The 24,967-nt window shown below is 48.9% G+C and overlaps 1 protein-coding gene and 1 long non-coding RNA gene across 3 annotated transcripts in view; one reads left to right on the forward strand and one right to left on the reverse strand.

The window, feature by feature from the left end:
* Positions 1 to 24,967, reverse strand: part of LOC149430927 (protein SSUH2 homolog) — a 59,013-nt gene that overhangs the window by 9,563 nt on the left and 24,483 nt on the right. Inside the window, exons 7-10 of the mRNA XM_089665914.1 lie at positions 23,687 to 23,811; positions 20,252 to 20,314; positions 6,260 to 6,339; positions 1,814 to 1,891 (exon numbers count right to left, since the gene is read on the reverse strand). Coding sequence (XP_089522040.1) covers positions 1,814 to 1,891; positions 6,260 to 6,339; positions 20,252 to 20,314; positions 23,687 to 23,811 — 346 coding nt within the window. The remainder of the gene's footprint in view (positions 1 to 1,813; positions 1,892 to 6,259; positions 6,340 to 20,251; positions 20,315 to 23,686; positions 23,812 to 24,967) is intronic.
* Positions 1,890 to 24,331, forward strand: LOC149430928 (uncharacterized). Of its 2 annotated transcripts, XR_016309375.1 has the most exons (3): positions 1,890 to 2,030; positions 6,284 to 6,443; positions 23,397 to 24,331. It is a non-coding gene; the product is annotated as an uncharacterized LOC149430928 (long non-coding RNA). The 2 variants fall into 2 exon arrangements; XR_016309374.1 differs by lacking the exon at positions 6,284 to 6,443.

Genomic DNA, 24,967 nt, shown 5'->3' on the forward strand with positions numbered 1-24,967 from the left:
CTTGCAGCGATCTACGGGTATCTTCGCCCATTCTTCATGGGCAAAGGCCTCCAGTTCAGTCACATTCTTAGGCTTGCGCACTGCAACTGCTTTCTTTAAGTCCCACCAGAGGTTCTCAATCGGATTTAAGTCTGGTGACTGCGATGGCCACTCCAAAATGTTCCAGCCTTTCCTCTGCAACCATGCTCTAGTGGACTTGGAGGTATGCTTGGGATCATTGTCCTGTTGAAAGGTCCAACGTCTCCCAAGCCTCAGGTGTGTGACGGACTGCATCACGTTTCCATCCAATATCTCCTGGTACTGAAGAGAATTCATGGTACCTTGCACACGCTGAAGCTTCCCTGTACCTGCAGAAGCAAAACAGCCCCAAAGCATGATTGACCCTCCACCATGCTTCACAGTAGGCAAGGTGTTCTTTTCATCATAGGCCTTGTTCTTCCTCCTCCAAACATAGCGTTGATCCATGGGCCCAAACAGTTCTAATTTTGTTTCATCAGTCCACAGAACACTATCCCACAACTTTTGTGGTTTGTCCACATGGCTTTTGGCATACTGCAGTCGACTCTTCTTATTCTTTGGAGACAGCAAGGGGGTACGCCTGGGAGTTCTGGCACGGAGGCCTTCATTACGCAGTGTGCGTCTTATTGTCTGGGCTGAAACTTCTGTACCCACATCTGACAAATCTTTTCTCAGTTCCTCAGCAGTCACACGGGGACTTCTCTCCACTCTACGCTTCAGGTAGCGCACAGCAGTCGAAGTCAGCATCTTCTTTCTGCCACGACCAGGTAGCGTTTCAACAGTGCCCTTTGCCTTGAATTTGCGAATGATGCTTCCTAAGGTGTCTCTTGGTATGTTTAACATCTTTGCAATCTTCTTATAGCCATTGCCCTTCCTGTGAAGAGAAATCACCTCTTCTCTTGTCTTCCTGGACCATTCTCTTGCCTTCACCATGTTTGTAACCACACCAGTAAATGTCTAGAAGGAGCTGAGTATCACAGTCATTTTAAAGCTGCCTAATTGGTGCTTATTATGCTTGATTGCTGCTCGGTGACATCCACAGGTGTTTTCAATACCTGATGGAAAGCACCTGTATGAACCTCTGTTCTTCAGAGTGGTAGTCTTTAAGGGGTTGAATAATTGTGGCAATGAAGAAACCACATAAGAACCATTTACTACTGTATTACATAAACAATTGATGTCATTTTAGTTGCATTTGGGTAGTTACAACGTCCTTGTAGGATTTGATTCTGAATACAATTCCAAATGTACACTATAGTCCCTAAACCCCTTTACAGCATTGGGGGTTGAATAATTTTGGACACAACTGTAACACACACACAGTGCAGGGGTCAGTAGAATGTAACACACAGTGCAGGGGTCAGTAGTATGTAACACACAGTGCAGGGGTCAGTAGAATGTAACACACACACAGTGCAGGGGTCAGTAGTATGTAACACGGGTGCAGTGGATTGGTGACATGAACAGGTATGAAGGTCTATTGCGGTGCATTGGTAACATGAAGAGGCTCCTATCCGCAATGCACATTAACGCACAACATAACCAATTCACGGTGCCGACAAGCTGAAATATCAGACATCATGAGAAGACAACATGTCCCTCTTACTGATGGAAATAGTTGGAGAATCTGGTTTGTGGACTTCCATTCCCCCCGGGAGATCTGCATTGTACGGTGGATCTGGTATCGGAACAATGAATTGTCTATGGGGGAATTCCCCGGAGAAGAAGGAGTGTAGCAGATAATCTGCCCTCCAGTCTGAACTGATGACACCCTTGTAAACAACGCCACTCTTACCAGCTGACTGTCATCTGTATGTAATTCAGAATCTGCCCACGCCCCATGCAGCCCTCACACGTCACGTATCTGATGCAGCTGTGGGGGACAAGGACATTTATTTACCAGAAAGCAGAACAGACGGAACTGTAAACTGATCAACAGAAGTCATTTCTCTCCATGAAAATCAATGGACTTCTCCTGGAAGTCAGCGCCGGGCCGGGTCCAGGCAACTCAGGTCATTGTCATTATTATATCATTCTGGATTTATATAGCGCCAACAGTTTCCACAGAGCTTTACAACATGAGGGCAGATAGTTCACATACAATATAATTCAGAACAAGAGGATTCAGAGGGCCCTGATCCTCAGAGCTTACAATCTAAAGGGAGGATCAAGTGATACAAAAGGTAATAACTGTGAGAGACAAGCGGATGGAGAAAATAAAAGATTCAGTTGTTAGGTGGGGCCAGGATAGGCTTCTCTGAAGAGATGGTTTTCAGGGTTAACCTAAAAGTGGACAGAGTAGGGGCCGGTTGTACAGATCAGGGTGGTAGAGAGTTCCAGAGGATGGGAGTGACTTAGGAGAAGTCCTGGAGGCAAGCATGGGAGGAGGAGGTCTTGAGAGGAACAAAGAATATGGTTGGGTTGGTATTTTAAGGCTACGTTAGTAGCTGGGAGCCGAGTTGTAGATGGCTTTGTCTTTGTCATTAGTATTTTGAATTTAATTTATTGGGTGAGTGGCAGCCAGTGGAGGGATTGGCATAGAGGGGTGGAGGACACTGAATGGAGGCCAGTGGAGGGATTGGCATAGAGGGGTGGAGGACACTGAATGGCGGCCAGTGGAGGGATTAGCAGAGAGGGGTGGAGGACACTGAATGGAGGCCAATGAAGGGATTGGCAGAGAGGGGTGGAGGACACTGAATGGAGGCCAGTGGAGGGATTGGTAGAGAGGGGTGGAGAACACTGAATGGAGGCCAGTGGAGGAATTGGTAGAGAGGGGTGGAAGACCTGGAATGGAGGCCAGTGGAGGGATTGGTAGAGAGGGGTGGAGGACACTGAATGGAGGCCAGTGGAGGGATTGGCAGAAATGGGTGGAGGACACTGAGTGAAGGCCAGTGGAGGGATTGGCAGAGAGGGGTGGAGGACACTGAATGGAGGCCAGTGGAGGGATTGGCAGAGAGGGGTGGAGGACACTGAGTGGAGGCCAGTGGAGGAATTGGTAGAGAGGGGTGGAAGACCTGGAATGGAGGCCAGTGGAGGGATTGGTAGAGAGGGGTGGAAGACCTGGAATGGAGGCCAGTGGAGGGATTGGTAGAGAGGGGTGGAAGACCTGGAATGGAGGCCAGTGGAGGGATTTGTATAGAGGGGTAGCACCTTACGGTTGGTAAGGTGGATGAGTCTGGCAGCAGCATTCATGATGGGGGGGAATAACCTATTTAAAGGTAAACCAATGAGGAGGGAGTTGCAGTATTCGAGGTGAGAGATGACCAGGGAGTGGATTGGAAGCTTAGTGGTGCCATTGGTCAGGAAGGGGTGTATTTTGGAGACGTTGCGGAGGTTGAGTCAGCAAGCTTTGGAAAATGATTGGATGTGGGGCCGAAAAGATAGTTTGGAGTCCAGGATTACACGTAGAACCTCGGAGACGGGTTGATAGTTGTGCCGTTGATTGAGACGTCAAGGGAAATAAATATCATGAGCTCAGTTTGGATAGATTGGGTTCGATGAAATGGTGTGACTGACAGTAAATCAGTGATAAGTGAAGAGGAGGTGAGCTGAGGTGTAGAGAGATAGATTTGGGTGTCCTCCTAGAATAGAATGGAAGAGAAGAGGTAGAATTGTAATGCTAAAGGTGCAGTGACAGAGGTAGGATGAGAACCAGCAAAGACTAGAGGCACAGAGACCCAAAGAGTGGAGTTTTTTGGGGAGGAGGGGGTGGTCCACTGTGTCAAATGCAGCAAAGAGGTCCAGGATTTGGAATATTTTCCATTGGTTTTAGCCGTTAGGAGATTCCTGGTGAGTTTTAGGAGAGCAGCTTCTGTGGAGTGTTGAGGGTGAAATCCAGACTGAAGGGGATGTTGGGGGGGTTGTTCTCAGTGAGATTGTCGCTCAGTTGGTTGTAGACCAGGAGTTCAAGGGGTTTAAAGGTAAAGGGAACAAGGAGATGGGGTGTAGGTTGTTAAGATTTGTGGGGTCCAGTCAGGGCGTTTTGAGAATAGGGGTGACTAGTGCTTGTTTTAGAGAGTTGGGGAAGATGCCAGAAGAGAGGGAGAGATTGAAGATGTGAGTTAGAGAGTGTAGGTTAGAGCCATAGGGTGACCGCAGTTTTTGGGAGGGAATAGGGTCCAGGGGGTAGGTGGTTAGGTGGGTGTGACAGACCCAACCGGGACAGAGGCTTCCGGAGGGGACTGTAGGCTAGCATCTTGCCTACTGACTATGAGCCCTGGAGTTTGAGGGGTCACTATTCTTTGGGAGGTATGTGCCTGGGGAAACCTTTGTGATGTAGTTTTACCTTGAATTCAAGTCCATGTCTTCCCAAAACACACAAACTGAGAACTGGAGGACCAGGATACAGATTTAGGGTCTCTGTGCCCAAACCAGCATTGACTGCTTCAACTCCCACCCCCCTTCCCTAGACTCAGAGACTCAGAGTAGATGTTAATATAAACAGCTCAAAACAACCTGATGTGAGGTCTCTTGCTGTAATCTGTTTATTAAGGTGTGATTCTATTACCGTTGTGTATTTGTCTCATTGATAACTGAATTAATTGAGCCACCTATTGTTTCTGTCTGTTGGCTAGTCCTCCTGGAGGTTCCTACATGATGGGATTAGTCTTGTGTCATCTTTACCTCTTTATCTAATCAAGTGTGGGATGTTTATCCCAATGTGTAATATTTGTTTTTATTGCTCATGTGGGGACTGCCCCTATTTCTGAGTGTATAAAAACATGTATTTCTGTTCAATAAATAGTTCCATTTTTGTACCTAAGATAGTGCTGCCTAGTCCTTGGGCACGATGCCCAGCTATAATGCCTTGGTCCTGTGTCCCAGCTGTGAGGAAGCAGTTCTCTGACGGAAGCACCCAGGTGGGGTTCCAGGTGGTCCGTCTCCGTAGGCATTAGAAAAATGTTTAGAACGTTGTATTTAGTAACAAGGTTGAATAAGGGAAGTGTTGAGTGTACCTGTGGATAGGGGTATTAAGTGGGAGGGATATCTGTAGGGTTGAGATTTCACCATGAATTGTATGAATCTTATTTTTGGAGTGATTGGCGATCCCCTGGGCAGTGAGTGAGTTAGTGGGTGGAGGCAGTGGAGGATGAAGGTAGAAAAGAGTTGTCAGGGGCTGGATGGGAAGGTGTTAATGAGAGTGATTATATAGGTCTGCTTGGCAAAGAGGAGGCAGGAATTGTATTTTTGGAGGGTAGATTTATATTGGTTGAAGACTTTCGTAGACTTAGTCTTATGCCACAGGTGCTCAAGAGCAGGGACGGACTGGCCATTTGGAAGCTCTGGCACTGCCCAAGGGCCCGGGGTCAGTAGGGGTCCCCACGTGATGCCCCTGGTACCTTTTTCATAGGCTTTTTTGAGTTTGGGCAAGGCCACAGGGGCCCCATGATCCCCTATTGCCCAGGGGCCCCATGAGTTGTCAGTCTGCCCCTGCTCAAGAGCACGGCTGTTTTTTGAGGTATCTGGTATCTTTTCCAAGGTTGTAGGGGTCGGGGCCTGATTCTATGTGTAGTGATGGGGGTGACTGTGTCCAGGGGGGATGACAGTGAACAGTCGTAGACAGAAGTGGCCACGTTGGGGCAGAACAGGGGTGAGATTTTGTCATAGAGGCAGTCTGTTGCAGAGAAGATAACGGTTAAGGTGACGGAAGGTTCCTTTGGTAATTGTTAGGTGGTTGGAGGGAGAGGAAGTGGAAGAGAAGGAGACAGTGAAGCTAATATGGTGGTGATTAGAGAGAGGAGAAGGATTAATGGAGACGTTGCATGGAGTGCAGAGGTAGGAGAAGACAATGTGAAGGGTGTAGCCATCAGAGTGAGTAGAAGCCTGTATCCATTGTGTATCCGTTGTGTATCCATTGTGTATCCATTGTGTATCCATTGTGTATCCATTGTGTATCCGTTGTGTATCCATTGTGTATCCGTTGTGTATCCATTGTGTATCCATTGTGTACCCATTAATTGTGTATCCATTGATTCAGGTCAAAGGAGGAGGTTAGAGAAGTTTAGAAGTGGTTAATATTAACATATGACATGAAGGGACCAAAAACAATTATTTCTTATTTTCATTGGTTCGAGGAGGCTCTACAGGTTGGGGTGGTCCTAGAATGAAGTCATAGGGGTAATGTGAGAACTCTTTGCCCTGAGACCAGCTTTACCATCTGCTGCCTTCAATGGCAGGGGATATGGTTTGCACCTGAGGCTGCACTGACCATAGGGCCATTATTACTAATCTCAGCACCTACCTTTCTGTTCCATGTCCTCTGCAGTGGTGGCAGGAATCCCGAAAGCGACATCCAGTCCCGTTACACGCCCAGCAATGTGCCTGTGAGCAGACAGAAATAAAGATACAAATGACTAAGTGGTGTCTGGTGCCGACCCATCTACATCATCCGAATCTCACAAAACATGAGGGATCCACCGTTCAAGGTGATCATTACAATAAATGGGATTTCTGGGACAAGGGATGCAATCAATCTGATCCCTCGGAAAGTCAAGCGCTTGGTGAAAAAAGTGAAAAATCATTAAAAGTGGAACTGCACTGCATCTGAACACCACAAACCAAAAATAGAGAGATCAAACCCACCCGTCCCTCCATGACTCCATGCTTTATTTTGCTCAGAAATCTCTTTGAAAAACACTGACTAGCATTTCTTGCAGTGGCCATCTTGAGTAAGGGCAGATGATGCATGTAGTCTTTACTTCCTGAAATCCATCTGCCTTTAGCTCAGGCATTAACTGAGCTGAGAACTAGAGATGAGCGAATCGAAGTATCCGAAGTGGAATTCGAGTCGAATATCGGAAAAATTTCGATTCGTGCCGAATCCGAAAAACAGCCTAATTCGGACGCGCGAATCGAAATTTTTCCGAAAATGGCGGCTGACATGTGCGGCGACGGAGCGGGGATGTCGGGGAAGGCGCGCAGACAAGGCGCGCTGCCCCATAATGCATTCCTCAACGACATGTGATCGCATCAGCCAATCAGCAGCCAGCCAGCCAGCACTGTGTAATGGTCGAGGTATATATAGCGGCCATTTTGGAAATCTTCATTTGCCTGCAGTCATTGAACAGAGGCAGACCGCTCTGTACTAGGGACAGGGACAGAGTTAGGGCCACAGAAACGAGAATTGGGGACAGAGAGAAGTTACTTAGGGACAGAGAACCATTACTCAGGGACACAGACTTGTTAATGAGGGCCACAGAATCGTTATTTAGGGACAAAGAAACGCTAGTTAGGGCCACAGAATTCATACTCAGGGACAGACAGAATTTTCACTCAGTGCCAGAGAATTGTTACTTAGGGCCACAGAAACGTTATTAGGGCCACAGAATTTTTACTCAGGGACAGACAGAATTGTTACTGAGTGCCAGAGAATTGTTACTCAGGCACAGACAGAATTGTTACTGAGTGCCAGAGAATTCTTACTCAGGGCCACAGAATTCATTCTCAGGGACAGACAGAATTGTTACTCAGGGACAGACAGAATTGTTACTGAGTGCCAGAGAATTGTTACTCAGGGACAGACAGAATTGTTACTGAGTGCCAGAGAATTGTTACTCAGGGACAGACAGAATTGTTACTGAGTGCCAGAGAATTCTTACTCAGGGCCACAGAATTCATTCTCAGGGACAGACAGAATTGTTACTCAGGGACAGACAGAATTGTTACTGAGTGCCAGAGAATTGTTACTCAGGGACAGACAGAATTGTTACTGAGTGCCAGAGAATTGTTACTCAGGGACAGACAGAATTGTTACTGAGTGCCAGAGAATTGTTACTCAGGGACAGACAGAATTGTTACTGAGTGCCAGAGAATTGTTACTCGCACAGACACAAAATTGTTACTTGCACAGACACAGAATTGTTACTCGCACAGACACAGAATTGTTACTCAGGGCCACAGAATTCATACTCAGGGACAGACAGAATTGTTACTGAGTGCCAGAGAATTGTTACTCAGGGACAGACAGAATTGTTACTGAGTGCCAGAGAATTGTTACTCAGGGACAGACAGAATTGTTACTGAGTGCCAGAGAATTGTTACTCGCACAGACACAAAATTGTTACTTGCACAGACACAGAATTGTTACTCGCACAGACACAGAATTGTTACTCAGGGCCACAGAATTCATACTCAGGGACAGACAGAATTGTTACTGAGTGCCAGAGAATTGTTACTCAGGGACAGACAGAATTGTTACTGAGTGCCAGAGAATTGTTACTCAGGGACAGACAGAATTGTTACTGAGTGCCAGAGAATTGTTACTCAGGGACAGACAGAATTGTTACTGAGTGCCAGAGAATTGTTACTCAGGGACAGACAGAATTGTTACTGAGTGCCAGAGAATTGTTACTCGCACAGACACAAAATTGTTACTTGCACAGACACAGAATTGTTACTCGCACAGACACAGAATTGTTACTCAGGGCCACAGAATTCATACTCAGGGACAGACAGAATTGTTACTGAGTGCCAGAGAATTGTTACTCAGGGACAGACAGAATTGTTACTGAGTGCCAGAGAATTGTTACTCAGGGACAGACAGAATTGTTACTGAGTGCCAGAGAATTGTTACTCGCACAGACACAAAATTGTTACTTGCACAGACACAGAATTGTTACTCGCACAGACACAGAATTGTTACTCAGGGCCACAGAATTCATACTCAGGGACAGACAGAATTGTTACTGAGTGCCAGAGAATTGTTACTCAGGGACAGACAGAATTGTTACTGAGTGCCAGAGAATTGTTACTCAGGGACAGACAGAATTGTTACTGAGTGCCAGAGAATTGTTACTCGCACAGACACAAAATTGTTACTTGCACAGACACAGAATTGTTACTCGCACAGACACAGAATTGTTACTGAGTGCCAGAGAATTGTTACTCAGGGACAGACAGAATTGTTACTGAGTGCCAGAGAATTGTTACTCAGGGACAGACAGAATTGTTACTGAGTGCCAGAGAATTGTTACTCAGGGACAGACAGAATTGTTACTGAGTGCCAGAGAATTGTTACTCGCACAGACACAAAATTGTTACTTGCACAGACACAGAATTGTTACTCGCACAGACACAGAATTGTTACTCAGGGACAGACAGAATTGTTACTGAGTGCCAGAGAATTGTTACTCAGGGACAGACAGAATTGTTACTGAGTGCCAGAGAATTGTTACTCAGGGACAGACAGAATTGTTACTGAGTGCCAGAGAATTGTTACTCGGGGACAGACAGAATTGTTACTGAGTGCCAGAGAATTGTTACTCGCACAGACACAAAATTGTTACTTGCACAGACACAGAATTGTTACTCGCACAGACACAGAATTGTTACTCAGGGCCACAGAATTCATACTCAGGGACAGACAGAATTGTTACTGAGTGCCAGAGAATTGTTACTCAGGGACAGACAGAATTGTTACTGAGTGCCAGAGAATTGTTACTCGCACAGACACAAAATTGTTACTTGCACAGACACAGAATTGTTACTCGCACAGACACAGAATTGTTACTCAGGGCCACAGAATTCATACTCAGGGACAGACAGAATTGTTACTGAGTGCCAGAGAATTGTTACTCAGGGACAGACAGAATTGTTACTGAGTGCCAGAGAATTGTTACTCAGGGACAGACAGAATTGTTACTGAGTGCCAGAGAATTGTTACTCGCACAGACACAAAATTGTTACTTGCACAGACACAGAATTGTTACTCGCACAGACACAGAATTGTTACTCAGGGCCACAGAATTCATACTCAGGGACAGACAGAATTGTTACTGAGTGCCAGAGAATTGTTACTCAGGGACAGACAGAATTGTTACTGAGTGCCAGAGAATTGTTACTCAGGGACAGACAGAATTGTTACTGAGTGCCAGAGAATTGTTACTCGCACAGACACAAAATTGTTACTTGCACAGACACAGAATTGTTACTCGCACAGACACAGAATTGTTACTCAGGGACAGACAGAATTGTTACTGAGTGCCAGAGAATTGTTACTCAGGGACAGACAGAATTGTTACTGAGTGCCAGAGAATTGTTACTCAGGGACAGACAGAATTGTTACTGAGTGCCAGAGAATTGTTACTCAGGGACAGACAGAATTGTTACTGAGTGCCAGAGAATTGTTACTCGCACAGACACAAAATTGTTACTTGCACAGACACAGAATTGTTACTCGCACAGACACAGAATTGTTACTCAGGGCCACAGAATTCATACTCAGGGACAGACAGAATAGTTACTGAGTGCCAGAGAATTGTTACTCAGGGACAGACAGAATTGTTACTGAGTGCCAGAGAATTGTTACTCGCACAGACACAAAATTGTTACTTGCACAGACACAGAATTGTTACTCGCACAGACACAGAATTGTTACTCAGGGCCACAGAATTCATACTCAGGGACAGACAGAATTGTTACTGAGTGCCAGAGAATTGTTACTCAGGGACAGACAGAATTGTTACTGAGTGCCAGAGAATTGTTACTCAGGGACAGACAGAATTGTTACTGAGTGCCAGAGAATTGTTACTCAGGGACAGACAGAATTGTTACTGAGTGCCAGAGAATTCTTACTCAGGGCCACAGAATTCATTCTCAGGGACAGACAGAATTGTTACTCAGGGACAGACAGAATTGTTACTGAGTGCCAGAGAATTGTTACTCAGGGACAGACAGAATTGTTACTGAGTGCCAGAGAATTGTTACTCAGGGACAGACAGAATTGTTACTGAGTGCCAGAGAATTGTTACTCGCACAGACACAAAATTGTTACTTGCACAGACACAGAATTGTTACTCGCACAGACACAGAATTGTTACTCAGGGCCACAGAATTCATACTCAGGGACAGACAGAATTGTTACTGAGTGCCAGAGAATTGTTACTCAGGGACAGACAGAATTGTTACTGAGTGCCAGAGAATTGTTACTCAGGGACAGACAGAATTGTTACTGAGTGCCAGAGAATTGTTACTCGCACAGACACAAAATTGTTACTTGCACAGACACAGAATTGTTACTCGCACAGACACAGAATTGTTACTCGCACAGACACAGAATTGTTACTCAGGGCCACAGAATTCATACTCAGGGACAGACAGAATTGTTACTGAGTGCCAGAGAATTGTTACTCAGGGACACCTAATCGTTGAATTAAATAGTATGTCAGACAACATGCAGAGGAGTGGCAGAGGAGGCAATGTTTTAGGAGCGAGCAGACGTGGCAGCAGAGGAAGGGGTCGAGGCAGCAGTATTCGCAGCCAGAGGCCAGTGCTCCCGGTGTCATCCAGCGGTCGTGTCTCCACCGACAACCCTGCCGTCATTGATTGGTTGGCTCGGTCGTCTTCCTCTTCCCAGGTCACCTCTGACACCTACAGCCAACGGTCGGTGGGTACGTCAGACACAACCGTTAGTTGGCATGGCCCGGGACCAAGCCCACTGAAATCACGTGTCCTCTACCTGCCCCTGTCCTTTGCTGTTCCCTCACCAAGCGAAGTATCGCATGCTGTGGGCTCAGCCCCACTGTACAGTGAGGAAGAGCTAACAGAGGGCGGTCAGGAACGGGGGGAGACATCGGCCTTTTCAGCAGCCAAGCGAACAAGTACTGGCGAGGAGAGTGGCTCGGTAGCCGGTCTAGAGACAGGTCTGTCTCCTGACCCACACGCAGCCGAGGGGGCTAGTAGTGAGGCGGAGACCCTACTTGATGATGAGGAGGTTGATCGCACTTGGCAGCCTCGTCGTCATCAGGCAATTTCTTCCGCATCATCAGGAGAAGAGGGTGGCAGCTTGGCAGCGAGCAAAACAGTCGGTGGGTTGCCCAGGAGACAGCAGCAGGGTCGCATCAGTGTCAGTGGAGCCAAACGTCCACGGAGTAGAGCACCAGCTCCACTGCAGCCTACCACCACGGCCAGTAGTGGTGCCGGTGCGCACGGAGGAAGTAGCAGTCAGCCAGTGAAGAGTAGCGGGGGCAAAGTTTCCTACTCGGTGGTGTGGCAATTTTTCCTCAAGCCGCCCGAGGAAGTAAACGTAGCCGTATGTCGACTATGTGGCCAGAAATGCAAGCGTGGCCAGGGGGCCCATGTTGGGACTACAGCGTTGCATCAGCATATGCAGCGTCACCATTCGGTGGCCTGGGAAAACCGTGATAAACATACGGCGGTTCTGCCTGCCCCAGCCCCCGCTCCATCACCCGCTCCGTTACTTGCTCCGTCACCCGACGTCGTCAATCGCCCTCTATCAGCCAGTCAAGGCTCCAACACCTCTGCTGAGGGGAGTTGTCGCTCATTGGCATCTTCCGCTCGTTCAGATGCTCCTTCTCCTGCTACTCCTCTTCTCGGATTCCGTCAACAGTCTTTCTTGGAATCCGTATCCAAGAGACAACAGTTTGCGAGCACGCACCCGACGGTGCAAAAGCTGAACGTCCTCCTGTCCAAGTTGCTGGTGCTGCAGTCCCTCCCTTTCCAACTGGTGGACTCAGCACCTTTCCGAGAAATGATGGCTTGTGCCGCGCCGCGGTGGAGAGTGCCAAGCCGTCATTTCTTTGCCCAAAAGGCAGTGCCAGCCCTGCATTCACATGTAGAAGAGATGGTGGGCCAGTCTTTGAGCATGTCGGTCTCTGCCAAAGTGCACGGCAGCGCCGACGTGTGGAGCTGTAACTACGGTCAGGGACAGTACATGTCATTTACGGCCCACTGGGTGAACGTGGTGCCGGCACAGCCGCACCAGCAACTTGGACAGGTCACGACGCTTTTGCCTCCACGTTTGCACGTCCTTGGTCCAGCAAGCATGTCCGCCTCTACCACCTCTTTTTCCGCCGTGTCCTCAGCCGCCACCCCCGTGCCAAGTCCCATTACCCGACCGGCATATCACATGTGCAGGGCGCAACGGTGTCACGCTGTGCTGCACCTGGTATGCCTTGGCGAACGTAGTCACACAGGGGAGGAACTGCTGAGTGTAATGAACAGAGAAATCGACAGATGGCTGTCTCCGCGCAAACTAAAAATCGGAACCATGTTGACTGACAACGGAAAGAACATGGTGTCTGCTCTGCGTCAAGGAAGGTTGTGCCATGCGCCATGCATGGCTCACGTGTTCAATCTGGTTGTCAAGCGGTTCCTAAAATCCACCATCCCACTGCAAGACATCCTTAAAATGTCACGTAAACTGTGCATGCATTTCAGCCATTCCTACACCGCAAAGAACACCCTCATTGAGCTGCAGCGGCAGAACGGAATTCCACAGCATCGCCTGATCTGCGACGTTGCAACAAGGTGGAATTCAACACTACACATGTTAGACCGCCTTTACGAGCAGCGAAAGGCCATCACCGATTTCCTGATGTTACAAGCGGATAAAGGTACTCCCCTGTGTAACTTAGATGTCAGCCATTGGCAGCTCATGCGTGACACCTGCCGCTTGCTCAGGCCCTTTGAGGAGGCCACGCTATTCGTGAGTCGGCAGGACTATGGGATGAACGACGTCATTCCTCTGTTGCACGTCCTGGAACAAATGCTGTTAACAATGGCTGGTCAGGGTGCGGTAGACGTGGCGCACAGATCTCAACGCCACATGACCCCTGTGGGGGCAGGACAGGAAGAAGAGGAGGAGGTAGAGGAGGACATTTGTGCTCAGGAATTATTGAGTGAAATGGGTGGTTTTTCCACTCAGCGGACAGGAGTGGAGGAGCAGGAGCATCTGGTAGAGGAGGAGGAGGAGGAGACAGAGGACCCAGACGCACCGTGGCAGTATGCTGTGGAGATGGAGGCAGGGAGTCCCTCGCATTCCTTGGCACAAATGGCCCATAGCATGCTCGGTTGCTTGCGTAGCGACAGCCGAATAATAACCATCAGACAGAGGGATGACTTTTGGCTGTCCACCTTGTTGGACCCTCGCTACCGGTCCAAAATGGTGGCCTTTTTCACACCTGCTGAGAGGGAGGCCAAAATTACGTACTATAAAAACCACCTATGTAGTCAGTTGGTCTCTGCCTTTGTGCGCCAACGTCCATCCTCAGACACTGTGGGCCCTGTGCGCTCGCGTTCCGCTGGCATGGCAGCAGGGGAGGGGTGGGGTGGTAGGAGCAGTGGCAGCTCCACCAGCAGTGGCTGCCTCAGTCTGCAGTCGATGATGAGTAGCTTTCTTCACCAGCGCAGTGAGGAAACTACTAACCAGCCGCAGCAGCAGCAGCATCAGGTGGACCTGGAGCAGGACCTCAAACAACAGGCTTAGGCCTACTTGGACAGCACCCTGCCAACCGAGGTAGACAATCCCCTTGACTACTGGGCAACGAAACTTGACCTTTGGCCCCAACTAGCTGAATTTGCCCTTGAAAGGCTGTCATGCCCGGCCAGTAGCGTGGCATCGGAGCGCGTGTTTAGTGCGGCAGGAGGTATTGTAACTCCGCGGAGGACACGACTGTCCACCCAAAGTGTGGAGAGACTCACGTTTGTGAAAATGAATCAGGCGTGGATTAGTCTGGATTTCAAACCACCAGTTCCTGACACAACTGACTAAATCCGCCATGAATCATGCCTCAAACATGTGCCACTTTCAGGTCTCCTCACACTGCTGGTGTGTTTAATTTTTGACATAGGGTGCTGGCAGATTACGGGCCTCCTATAGCTGCTGCCAGGCCCCTAATCTGCCATAGGCCCCTATATACCGCCTCCTCATGCTGCTGCTAGGTCCAGAGTCTCTCATGGGTCCCTGTACGGCCTCCCATTGCTGCTGTCTCCATCGCCACACTCTGCTGCCATGTGCCACTTTCAGGTCTCTTCACACTGCTGGTGTGTTAAATTTTTTGACATAGGGTGCAGGCAGATTACGGGCCTCACATAGCTGCTGCCAGGCCCCTAATCTGCCATGGGCCCCTATATACCGCCTCCTCATGCTGCTGCCAAGTCTAGAGTCTGTCATGGGTCCCTGTACGGCCTCCCATTGCTGCTGTCTCCATCGCCACACTCTGCCATGTGCCACTTTCAGGTCTCTTCACACTGCTGGTGTGTTTAATTTTTTGACATAGGGTGCAGGCAGATTACGGGCCTCACATAGCTGCTGCCAGGCCCCTAATCTGCCATGGGCCCCTATATACCGCCTCCTCATGCTGCTGCCAAGTCTAGAGTCTGTCATGGGTCCCTGTACGGCCTCCCATTGCTGCTGTCTCCATCGCCACACTCTGCTGCCATGTGCCACTTTCAGGTCTCTTCACACTGCTGGTGTGTTAAATTTTTTGACATAGGGTGCAGGCAGATTACGGGCCTCACATAGCTGCTGTCAGGCCCCTAATCTGCCATGGGCCCCTATATACCGCCTCCTCATGCTGCTGCCAAGTCCAGAGTCTCTCATGGGTCCCTGTACGGCCTCCCATTGCTGCTGTCTCCATCGCCACACTCTGCTGCCATGTGCCACTTTCAGGTCTCTTCACACTGCTGGTGTGTTAAATTTTTTGACATAGGGTGCAGGCAGATTACGGGCCTCACATAGCTGCTGCCAGGCCCCTAATCTGCCATGGGCCCCTATATACCGCCTCCTCATGCTGCTGCCAAGTCTAGAGTCTGTCATGGGTCCCTGTACGGCCTCCCATTGCTGCTGTCTCCATCGCCACACTCTGCCATGTGCCACTTTCAGGTCTCTTCACACTGCTGGTGTGTTTAATTTTTTGACATAGGGTGCAGGCAGATTACGGGCCTCACATAGCTGCTGCCAGGCCCCTAATCTGCCATGGGCCCCTATATACCGCCTCCTCATGCTGCTGCCAAGTCTAGAGTCTCTCATGGGTCCCTGTACGGCCTCCCATTGCTGCTGTCTCCATCGCCACACTCTGCTGCCATGTGCCACTTTCAGGTCTCTTCACACTGCTGGTGTGTTAAATTTTTTGACATAGGGTGCAGGCAGATTACGGGCCTCACATAGCTGCTGCCAGGCCCCTAATCTGCCATGGGCCCCTATATACCGCCTCCTCATGCTGCTGCCAAGTCCAGAGTCTCTCAAGGGTCCCTGTACGGCCTCCCATTGCTGCTGTCTCCATCGCCACACTCTGCTGCCATGTGCCACTTTCAGGTCTCTTCACACTGCTGGTGTGTTTAATTTTTTGACATAGGGTGCAGGCAGATTACGGGCCTCACATAGCTGCTGCCAGGCCCCTAATCTGCCATGGGCCCCTATATACCGCCTCCTCATGCTGCTGCCAAGTCCAGAGTCTCTCATGGGTCCCTGTACGGCCTCCCATTGCTGCTGTCTCCATCGCCACACTCTGCTGCCATGTGCCACTTTCAGGTCTCTTCACACTGCTGGTGTGTTAAATTTTTTGACATAGGGTGCAGGCAGATTACGGGCCTCACATAGCTGCTGCCAGGCCCCTAATCTGCCATGGGCCCCTATATACCGCCTCCTCATGCTGCTGCCAAGTCCAGAGTCTCTCATGGGTCCCTGTACGGCCTCCCATTGCTGCTGTCTCCATCGCCACACTCTGCTGCCATGTGCCACTTTCAGGTCTCTTCACACTGCTGGTGTGTTTAATTTTTTGACATAGGGTGCAGGCAGATTACGGGCCTCACATAGCTGCTGCCAGGCCCCTAATCTGCCATGGGCCCCTATATACCGCCTCCTCATGCTGCTGCCAAGTCTAGAGTCTGTCATGGGTCCCTGTACGGCCTCCCATTGCTGCTGTCTCCATCGCCACACTCTGCCATGTGCCACTTTCAAGTCTCTTCACACTGCTGGTGTGTTAAATTTTTTGACATAGGGTGCAGGCAGATTACGGGCCTCACATAGCTGCTGCCAGGCCCCTAATCTGCCATGGGCCCCTATATACCGCCTCCTCATGCTGCTGCCAAGTCCAGAGTCTCTCATGGGTCCCTGTACGGCCTCCCATTGCTGCTGTCTCCATCGCCACACTCTGCTGCCATGTGCCACTTTCAGGTCTCTTCACACTGCTGGTGTGTTTAATTTTTTGACATAGGGTGCAGGCAGATTACGGGCCTCACATAGCTGCTGCCAGGCCCCTAATCTGCCATGGGCCCCTATATACCGCCTCCTCATGCTGCTGCCAAGTCCAGAGTCTGTCATGGGTCCCTGTACGGCCTCCCATTGCTGCTGTCTCCATCGCCACACTCTGCTGCCATGTGCCACTTTCAGGTCTCTTCACACTGCTGGTGTGTTTAATTTTTTGACATAGGGTGCAGGCAGATTACGGGCCTCACATAGCTGCTGCCAGGCCCCTAATCTGCCATGGGCCCCTATATACCGCCTCCTCATGCTGCTGCCAAGTCCAGAGTCTCTCATGGGTCCCTGTACGGCCTCCCATTGCTGCTGTCTCCATCGCCACACTCTGCTGCCATGTGCCACTTTCAGGTCTCTTCACACTGCTGGTGTGTTAAATTTTTTGACATAGGGTGCAGGCAGATTACGGGCCTCACATAGCTGCTGCCAGGCCCCTAATCTGCCATGGGCCCCTATATACCGCCTCCTCATGCTGCTGCCAAGTCCAGAGTCTCTCATGGGTCCCTGTACGGCCTCCCATTGCTGCTGTCTCCATCGCCACACTCTGCTGCCATGTGCCACTTTCAGGTCTCTTCACACTGCTGGTGTGTTAAATTTTTTGACATAGGGTGCAGGCAGATTACGGGCCTCCCATAGCTGCTGCCAGGCCCCTAATCTGCCATGGGCCCCTATATACCGCCTCCTCATGCTGCTGCCAAGTCCAGAGTCTGTCATGGGTCCCTGTACGGCCTCCCATTGCTGCTGTCTCCATCGCCACACTCTGCTGCCATGTGCCACTTTCAGGTCTCTTCACACTGCTGGTGTGTTTAATTTTTTGACATAGGGTGCAGGCAGATTACGGGCCTCACATAGCTGCTGCCAGGCCCCTAATCTGCCATGGGCCCCTATATACCGCCTCCTCATGCTGCTGCCAAGTCCAGAGTCTCTCATGGGTCCCTGTACGGCCTCCCATTGCTGCTGTCTCCATCGCCACACTCTGCTGCCATGTGCCACTTTCAGGTCTCTTCACACTGCTGGTGTGTTAAATTTTTTGACATAGGGTGCAGGCAGATTACGGGCCTCACATAGCTGCTGCCAGGCCCCTAATCTGCCATGGGCCCCTATATACCGCCTCCTCATGCTGCTGCCAAGTCCAGAGTCTCTCATGGGTCCCTGTACGGCCTCCCATTGCTGCTGTCTCCATCGCCACACTCTGCTGCCATGTGCCACTTTCAGGTCTCTTCACACTGCTGGTGTGTTAAATTTTTTGACATAGGGTGCTGGCAGATTACGGGCCTCCCATTGCTGCTGCCAGACATGTAATCTGCCATGGGCCCCCGTACCGACTCCTCATGCTGTGACGTTGCAACAAGGTGTAATTCAACCCTACATATGTTAGACCGCCTTTACGAACAGCTAAAGGCCATCACAGATTTCCTGATGTTAAAAGCGGATAAAGGTACTCCCTGTGTAACTTAGATGTCAGCCATTGTCAGCTCATGTGTGACACCTGCGCTTGCTCAGGCCCTTTGAGGAGGCCACGCTATTCGTGAGTCGGCAGGACTATGGGATGAATGAGGTCAAATCGGCCATGGGCCCCCGTACCGCCTGTTCACGCTGATGCTGGTCCCACAGTGTGACCTGGGTCCCTGTACGGCCTCCCATTGCTTCCACTCTGCCATGTGCCACTTTGAAATCTCCTCACACTCCTGCGGTTGTCCATTTTGTCATAGGTTGCTGGCAGATTACAGGCCTTCCATAGGTGCCACCAAGCCCCATATCGGCCATGGGCCCCCGTACCGCCTGGTCACGCTGCTGCTGGGCCCACAGTGTGACCTGGGTCCCTGTACCGCCTCCCATTGCTCCCACTCTGCCATGTGCCACTTTCAGGTCTCCTCACGCTCCTGCTGGTTTCCATTTTGTCATAGGTTGCTGTATGGCCTCCCATTGCTGCTGCCTCCACCGCCACACTGTGGCTCCAAACACTGGTTTTGGCCCCGTGACTGGCCAAAGGAGTGAAGTGTGCGGTGATTCTAAGATCGACGGCACTCATCTGCATGTCATACTGACAGACAGTATTATTTCTCTTCCCCAGCAGACTCCAAGGGCATTTAAATTAAAGGTACAGTGTTCTGCACTAATATTAAGTCTCTCTGAAGCCTAGAAACACCCTTTTTTAAGTTAAATTCACAGCGAATTTATTCGACTCGAATCGAATATTGTCCACGAATTCGCCGAATCAGTCGAATCGAATTTTTCATTTCTTCGCTCATCTCTACTGAGAACCCTTCCTCCCTTCCTGAAGACTGCTGAGATGTATGACATCATTTGCATAGGCATGGAAACAAGGAAGTAACTGAAGAAAAGTATAAAACAAAGTTTACAAGTAAATATGATATACTTTCCTATCCATTTACTGATGCCAGCAGCATAAGGATTAAAAATAGTCCATGTCGATTGAGAGAGTGAAGCTCCATGTTAAGGGCGGGTTCAGATCGAATGTCCCACGTATGATCAGTTTGATAGTAAATGTGTTGGAAGAGCGTTGAACCCAAAAGTAGGAAAAGGTCAGGCATGAGATTCATATTCAGAAGGCAGGTCTCTGACAACCAGGGTGCCTGGGGGCCCCCGGAGTAGTCTGCAGAATACAGAATAGTAAGAGAGCGCCACAAAACTATGTGAGTCCAGTAACATGACAAGAAGTCAGAGAGAATCCAACGCATTTTGGGGGCTCATTACTCCTCCTTCATCAGGGCTAAGAAATAAAATTAAAAACAATAATGTAAAAGACTTCTGTTAGATGTCCTGACATGTAATGTAAATATGAGATACAGTATATACCATGAAAACATAACCCTGCAGATGTCATATATGTTATATAAATGGTAATAGTCCCAAAGAATGGTGAAGTCACAAGGAGTCATCAAATATGAAATATTACAAATAAAGCAGCACTTGGGGGTCTCTTTATTAAAATCTGCATAGCCATTCATCCAGCTAATCTGCATGTACATTCGTTCTGTGTGAATGTGTGTTCCTTAGGGTATTCTCCCATCTGGACGAATGTTCTTTTATTATGGGCAGTGGTAGAATACTGCATTATGGCCACTAGAAGGAGCTGAGGAGCATACGTAGTAAATCAATGTAACAATAGATACAATGTAACAATTCTAGAGAACGCTAGAGGGAATTAGCAAATAAATGTAACCAATGCATGATGAACATAAAATTGTATCGTAAATTATAAGCAATTCTTACCCGACCGCTTCCATGACATCGCTTGCACACCGTTCTGCAAATTCCCAAACACTGTGGGCAAGTCTTGAAAATAAACAAATATAGATGGCAGTGTTACAAAACAATGGCAGCCACCCCAATGTATACCTGGCCTTTGCAGGAATGGAAGGGTAACACACATCACAAGCACAAATATATGTACTGCAACTTGGGGGCTCTCAAATACACAGCTCCAAAAAATGAAAGGAAGACTCTGCAATCAGAGTCCAGCATCAAGTCAATGACACTCCTGGGATATGGATCTGGTCAGGTAAGTCGCAGAGGGGGTTGTTCATCAGTTTCAGCTGCTTTGGTGTCAATGAAATTAACAACAGGTGCACTAGATGGGCAACAGTGAGATGACCCCAAAAACAGGAATGGTTTTACAGGTGGAGGACACTGACATTTTTTTCCTACTCATCTTTTCTGACTGTTTTTCACTAGTTCTGCATTTGGCTCGGGTCAGTGTCACTACTGGTAGCATGAGGCCATACCTGGACCCTACAGAGGTTGTACAGGCAGTCCAACTCCTCCAGGATGGCACATCAATACCTGCCATTACCAGAAGGTTTGCTGTGTCTCCCAGCACAGTCTCAAGAGCATGGAGGAGATTCCAGGAGACAGGCAGTTCCTCTAGGAGAGCTGGACAGGGCCGTAGAAGGTCCTTAACCCATCAGCAGGACCGGTATCTGCTCCTTTGTACAAGGAGGAACAGGATGAGCCCTGCCAGAGCCCTACAAAATGACCTCCAGCAGGCCACTGGTGTGAATGTCTCTGACCAAACAATCAGAAACAGACTTCATGAGGGTGGCCTGAGGGCCCGACGTCCTCTAGTGGGCCCTGTGCTCACTGCCCGGCACCATAGAGCTCGATTGGCATTTGCCATTGAATACCAGAATTGGCAGGTCCACCACTGGCACCCTGTGCTTTTCACAGATGAGAGCAGGTTCCCCCTGAGCACATGTGACAGACGTGAAAGAGTCTGGAGAAGCCGTGGAGAACGTTCTGCCTGTAACATGGTTCATCATGACTGTATTGGTGGTGGGTCAGTGATGGTCTGGGGAGGCATCTCCATGGAGGGACACACAGACCTCTACAGGCTAGACAATGGCCCCCTGGCTGCCATTAGGTATCGGGATGAAATCCTTGGACTCATTGTCAGACCCTACGCTGATGCAGTGGGTCCTGGGTTCCTCCTGGTGCAGAGGGTCCTGGGTTCCTTCTGGTGCAGAGGGTTCTGGGTTCCTTCTGGTGCAGGACAATGCCTGGTCTCATGTGGGGAGAGTATGCAGGCAGTTCCAGGAGAATGAAGGAATTGATACCATTGAATGGCCCCCACGCTTGCCTGACCTAAATCCAATAGAACACCTCTGGGATGTCATGGGGTCCATCCAAAGCCGCCAGTTTGCACCTCAGACTGTCCAGGAGCTAAGTGATGCCCTGGTCCAGATCTGGGAGGAAATCCCCCAGGACACCATCCATCATCTCATTAGGAGCCTCCCCCGACGTTGTCAGGCATGCATACAAGCACGTGGGGGCCACACAGACTACTGAGGACCATTCTGAGTTGCTGCAATGACATTTCAGCCAAATGGACTCGCCTGCTGCATCATTTTTTCACTTTGATTTTCGGGGAATCTTTGAATTCAGTCCTATGTAGGTCGATCATTTTCATTTCCATCAATTGATGGGGCGTCCTTACGTTCCTCACCCATCCCCCCGTCCATGTCAGTATAGAGATCCAGCAGGAGATTCGTCCCCATTGAGATCTGATGGGTTTTCAAAGTCTTCCTGTAATTTTTTTGAGCCGTGTATAAGTGATAGGAGTGCAGTATACAGAGGAGCCTTGGCGGGGCGCTGTGTCTACCACATGGATATGCAAAGGTGAGCAACTAAAACCTGTTTTAATGGGAATTGTTAGAAGGCCAATTAGTTTTTTGCAGGCTGGCTGGTCAGTTAGCTGGGAAATGTTTTGTTTGTAATAGATGGAAGTCTATTATATCCTGGGCTGCCGGAAGGCAATGCTGCTCTCATCGTCACAGTGTGCGCCGGTTATATTGGTACATAAGCCTGGAAATTTCTGATACCTATTTGTAGTTTCCTTGGAGCCCGAGGTTCTGGAATAAACTCCCATCAGGAAGGTCCCTCCTATAGTTCCAAGATGAACTCCTTGGTGCCGATGGGGCCACATATTTGTGTACCCAATGTAAACAAACGTGCTGAGAGCGCGTGCCCTGCGTGCTGCAAGCACATTTACTAGCACCTCATGGAGAGGTGCTTTACAATCATGTGACCACTCTGACAACCAATCATGGCGGTCAACTTACACCTCCCTGCATCACAAAACCCTTAAAGGGCTGGAAGGAGCCAAGGGGTTAATAAAACTAATTTATTATAATAGGTTATGTGTGCAAGGACATGGTTGTATAATAAATGAATGGAGCCAAGCTCCCCATGTAATGAATTATTGGAGCTATGCTCACCGTGTAATGAATGAATGGGGCCATACTCACTGTGTAATGAATGAATGGAGCTATACTCACCGTGTAATGAATGAATGGAGCCATGCTCACTGTGTAATGAATGAATGGAGCTATGCTCACCGTATAATGAATGAATGGAGCCAAGCTCCCCGTGTAATGAATGAATGGAGCCATGCTCACTGTGTAATGAATGAATGGAGCTATGCTCACCATGTAATGAATGAATGGGGCCATACTCACTGTGTAATGAATGAATGGAGCTATGCTCACTGTATAATGAATGAATGGGGCGATACTCACTGTGTAATGAATGAATGGGGCCATGCTCACCGTGTAATGAATTACTGGAGCTATGCTCACCATGTAATGAATGAATGGGGCCATACTCACCGTGTAATGAATGAATGGAGCCATGCTCACTGTGTAATGAATGAATGGGGCCATGCTCACTGTGTAATGAATTACTGGAGCTATGCTCACCGTGTAATGAATGAATGGAGCCATGCTCACCGTATAATGAATGAATGGGGCCATACTCACTTTGTAATGAATGAATGGAGCCATGCTCACCGTGTAATGAATGAATGTACCCAAGCTCCCCATGTAATAAATGAATAATTGAGCTATGTTCCATTCATTCCTAGGTGACTTCAAGAGTATCATTGTATGATAAGGTCCTACACATCGGTCATCTCTGTACGGCACTACAGAATATGTCAGAGTTATAATAATGAGTAATAATACTACTGAGCGGGAATATTGAAGGGAAAGCTGTGGGAACATGTGGGCACAGGGCAGGAAATGGTGTCACTGCAGGAGACAGTTCCAGGGGCTCGGTATGTCTGCAGGACCTGATCGGAATGTCAGTTGGCATGTAAAGCCCCTCCAGGCAGAGGGCCCGTCTGACCACAGGGACATTGCAGATTATTGTTACCTTCACAGAGGATGTGTGTGGGACGGTCATTATCATTGCGTCATCTTTGAACATGGTGGGCACCGGGATGGGTATGTCCCATGGCATAGAAGAAGATCCGAAGACTGGAGAGTCCACAGCCTCACCTATCAGTAATGACAATGTAACACTCGGCATCATTCCACATAGGCAGACATTCGGGGAGACTGTTGTGTTCACAAAGAAGATCCGGAAAATGTTCAAACCAGGAATAAAAGAACAGAATGAGTGCCGACCCAAACCATCAGAGTCCAGGTTGTGTTAGTGGTGATAATATGATCACAGAAAAATATCCATCGTGTTTTCAGGGGCCACCACACTCCTCCATCATCGCCATCATCGGGGATTTAAATGAAGAAGGAGTGTATTGGCCCCGAAACGTGTCGGCAGTTCCAACTGCTGCTGGTAATAATTGGTGCGTTCGTATCCGAAGAGGAGAGTTCAGCAGATGTAATATGGACCAGTTTGGCTGCCTGTGTCTTTAAATCCACTCAAGCCTTCAATTTCTTCCAAATCCCTGATGAAGGGAGAGTGTATTGGCCCCCAAAACACATGTATTGGCCCCTGAAATGCATTGAAAATGTTCTGTGCACAGATTAAATAAAGTAAAAACAACTTGGACTCTCATCATTTGGTTTTGTACTCGTTTCTGTTTTCTATAATCTGAGTGTCTTCTGGGTACCTACCTACTGACCCACCTTATTGTATGTGAGCTGCCCAGGGGTGGACTGACCATTTGGAAACTCGGGCACTGCCCGAGGGCCCGGGGTCAGTAGGGGGTCCCATGAGATGTCCCTGGTACCTTTTTCATAGGCTTTTTTGGGTTTGAGCAAGGACACAGGGGGCCCATGATCCCCTATTGCCCAGGGGCCCTATGAGTTGTCAGTCCTCCCCTGGAGCTGCCCCATCAGAACCAGGGAGCTGGTCTGAAGAGATTGTACTTTGATAAACAAATACATTTTGGGGTCTCAGCGACTCTTAGATGTATCTTTATGGAGTTCAAAAAAGGAAGGAAAGTAGGAGGAAGAATCTATTGATTGTCTTTTCTCTTAAGCCAAAACTCCCAGCATTCCTTTCCATGAGGCCGTGTCACCCATTTATATACAGAAATGTACTGACCGGTATGAGGCCGTGTCCCCCATTTATATACAGAAATGTACTGACCGGTATGAGGCCGTGTCACCCATTTATATACAGAAATGTACTGACCGGAATGAGGCCGTGTCCCCCATTTATATACAGAAATGTACTGACCGGTATGAG

The sequence above is a fragment of the Staurois parvus genome, unplaced genomic scaffold (genome assembly GCF_062004578.1).
Source record: "Staurois parvus isolate SC_StPar_1 unplaced genomic scaffold, SC_StPar_1.0 ptg002406l, whole genome shotgun sequence".
Lineage (NCBI taxonomy): Eukaryota > Metazoa > Chordata > Amphibia > Anura > Ranidae > Staurois > Staurois parvus.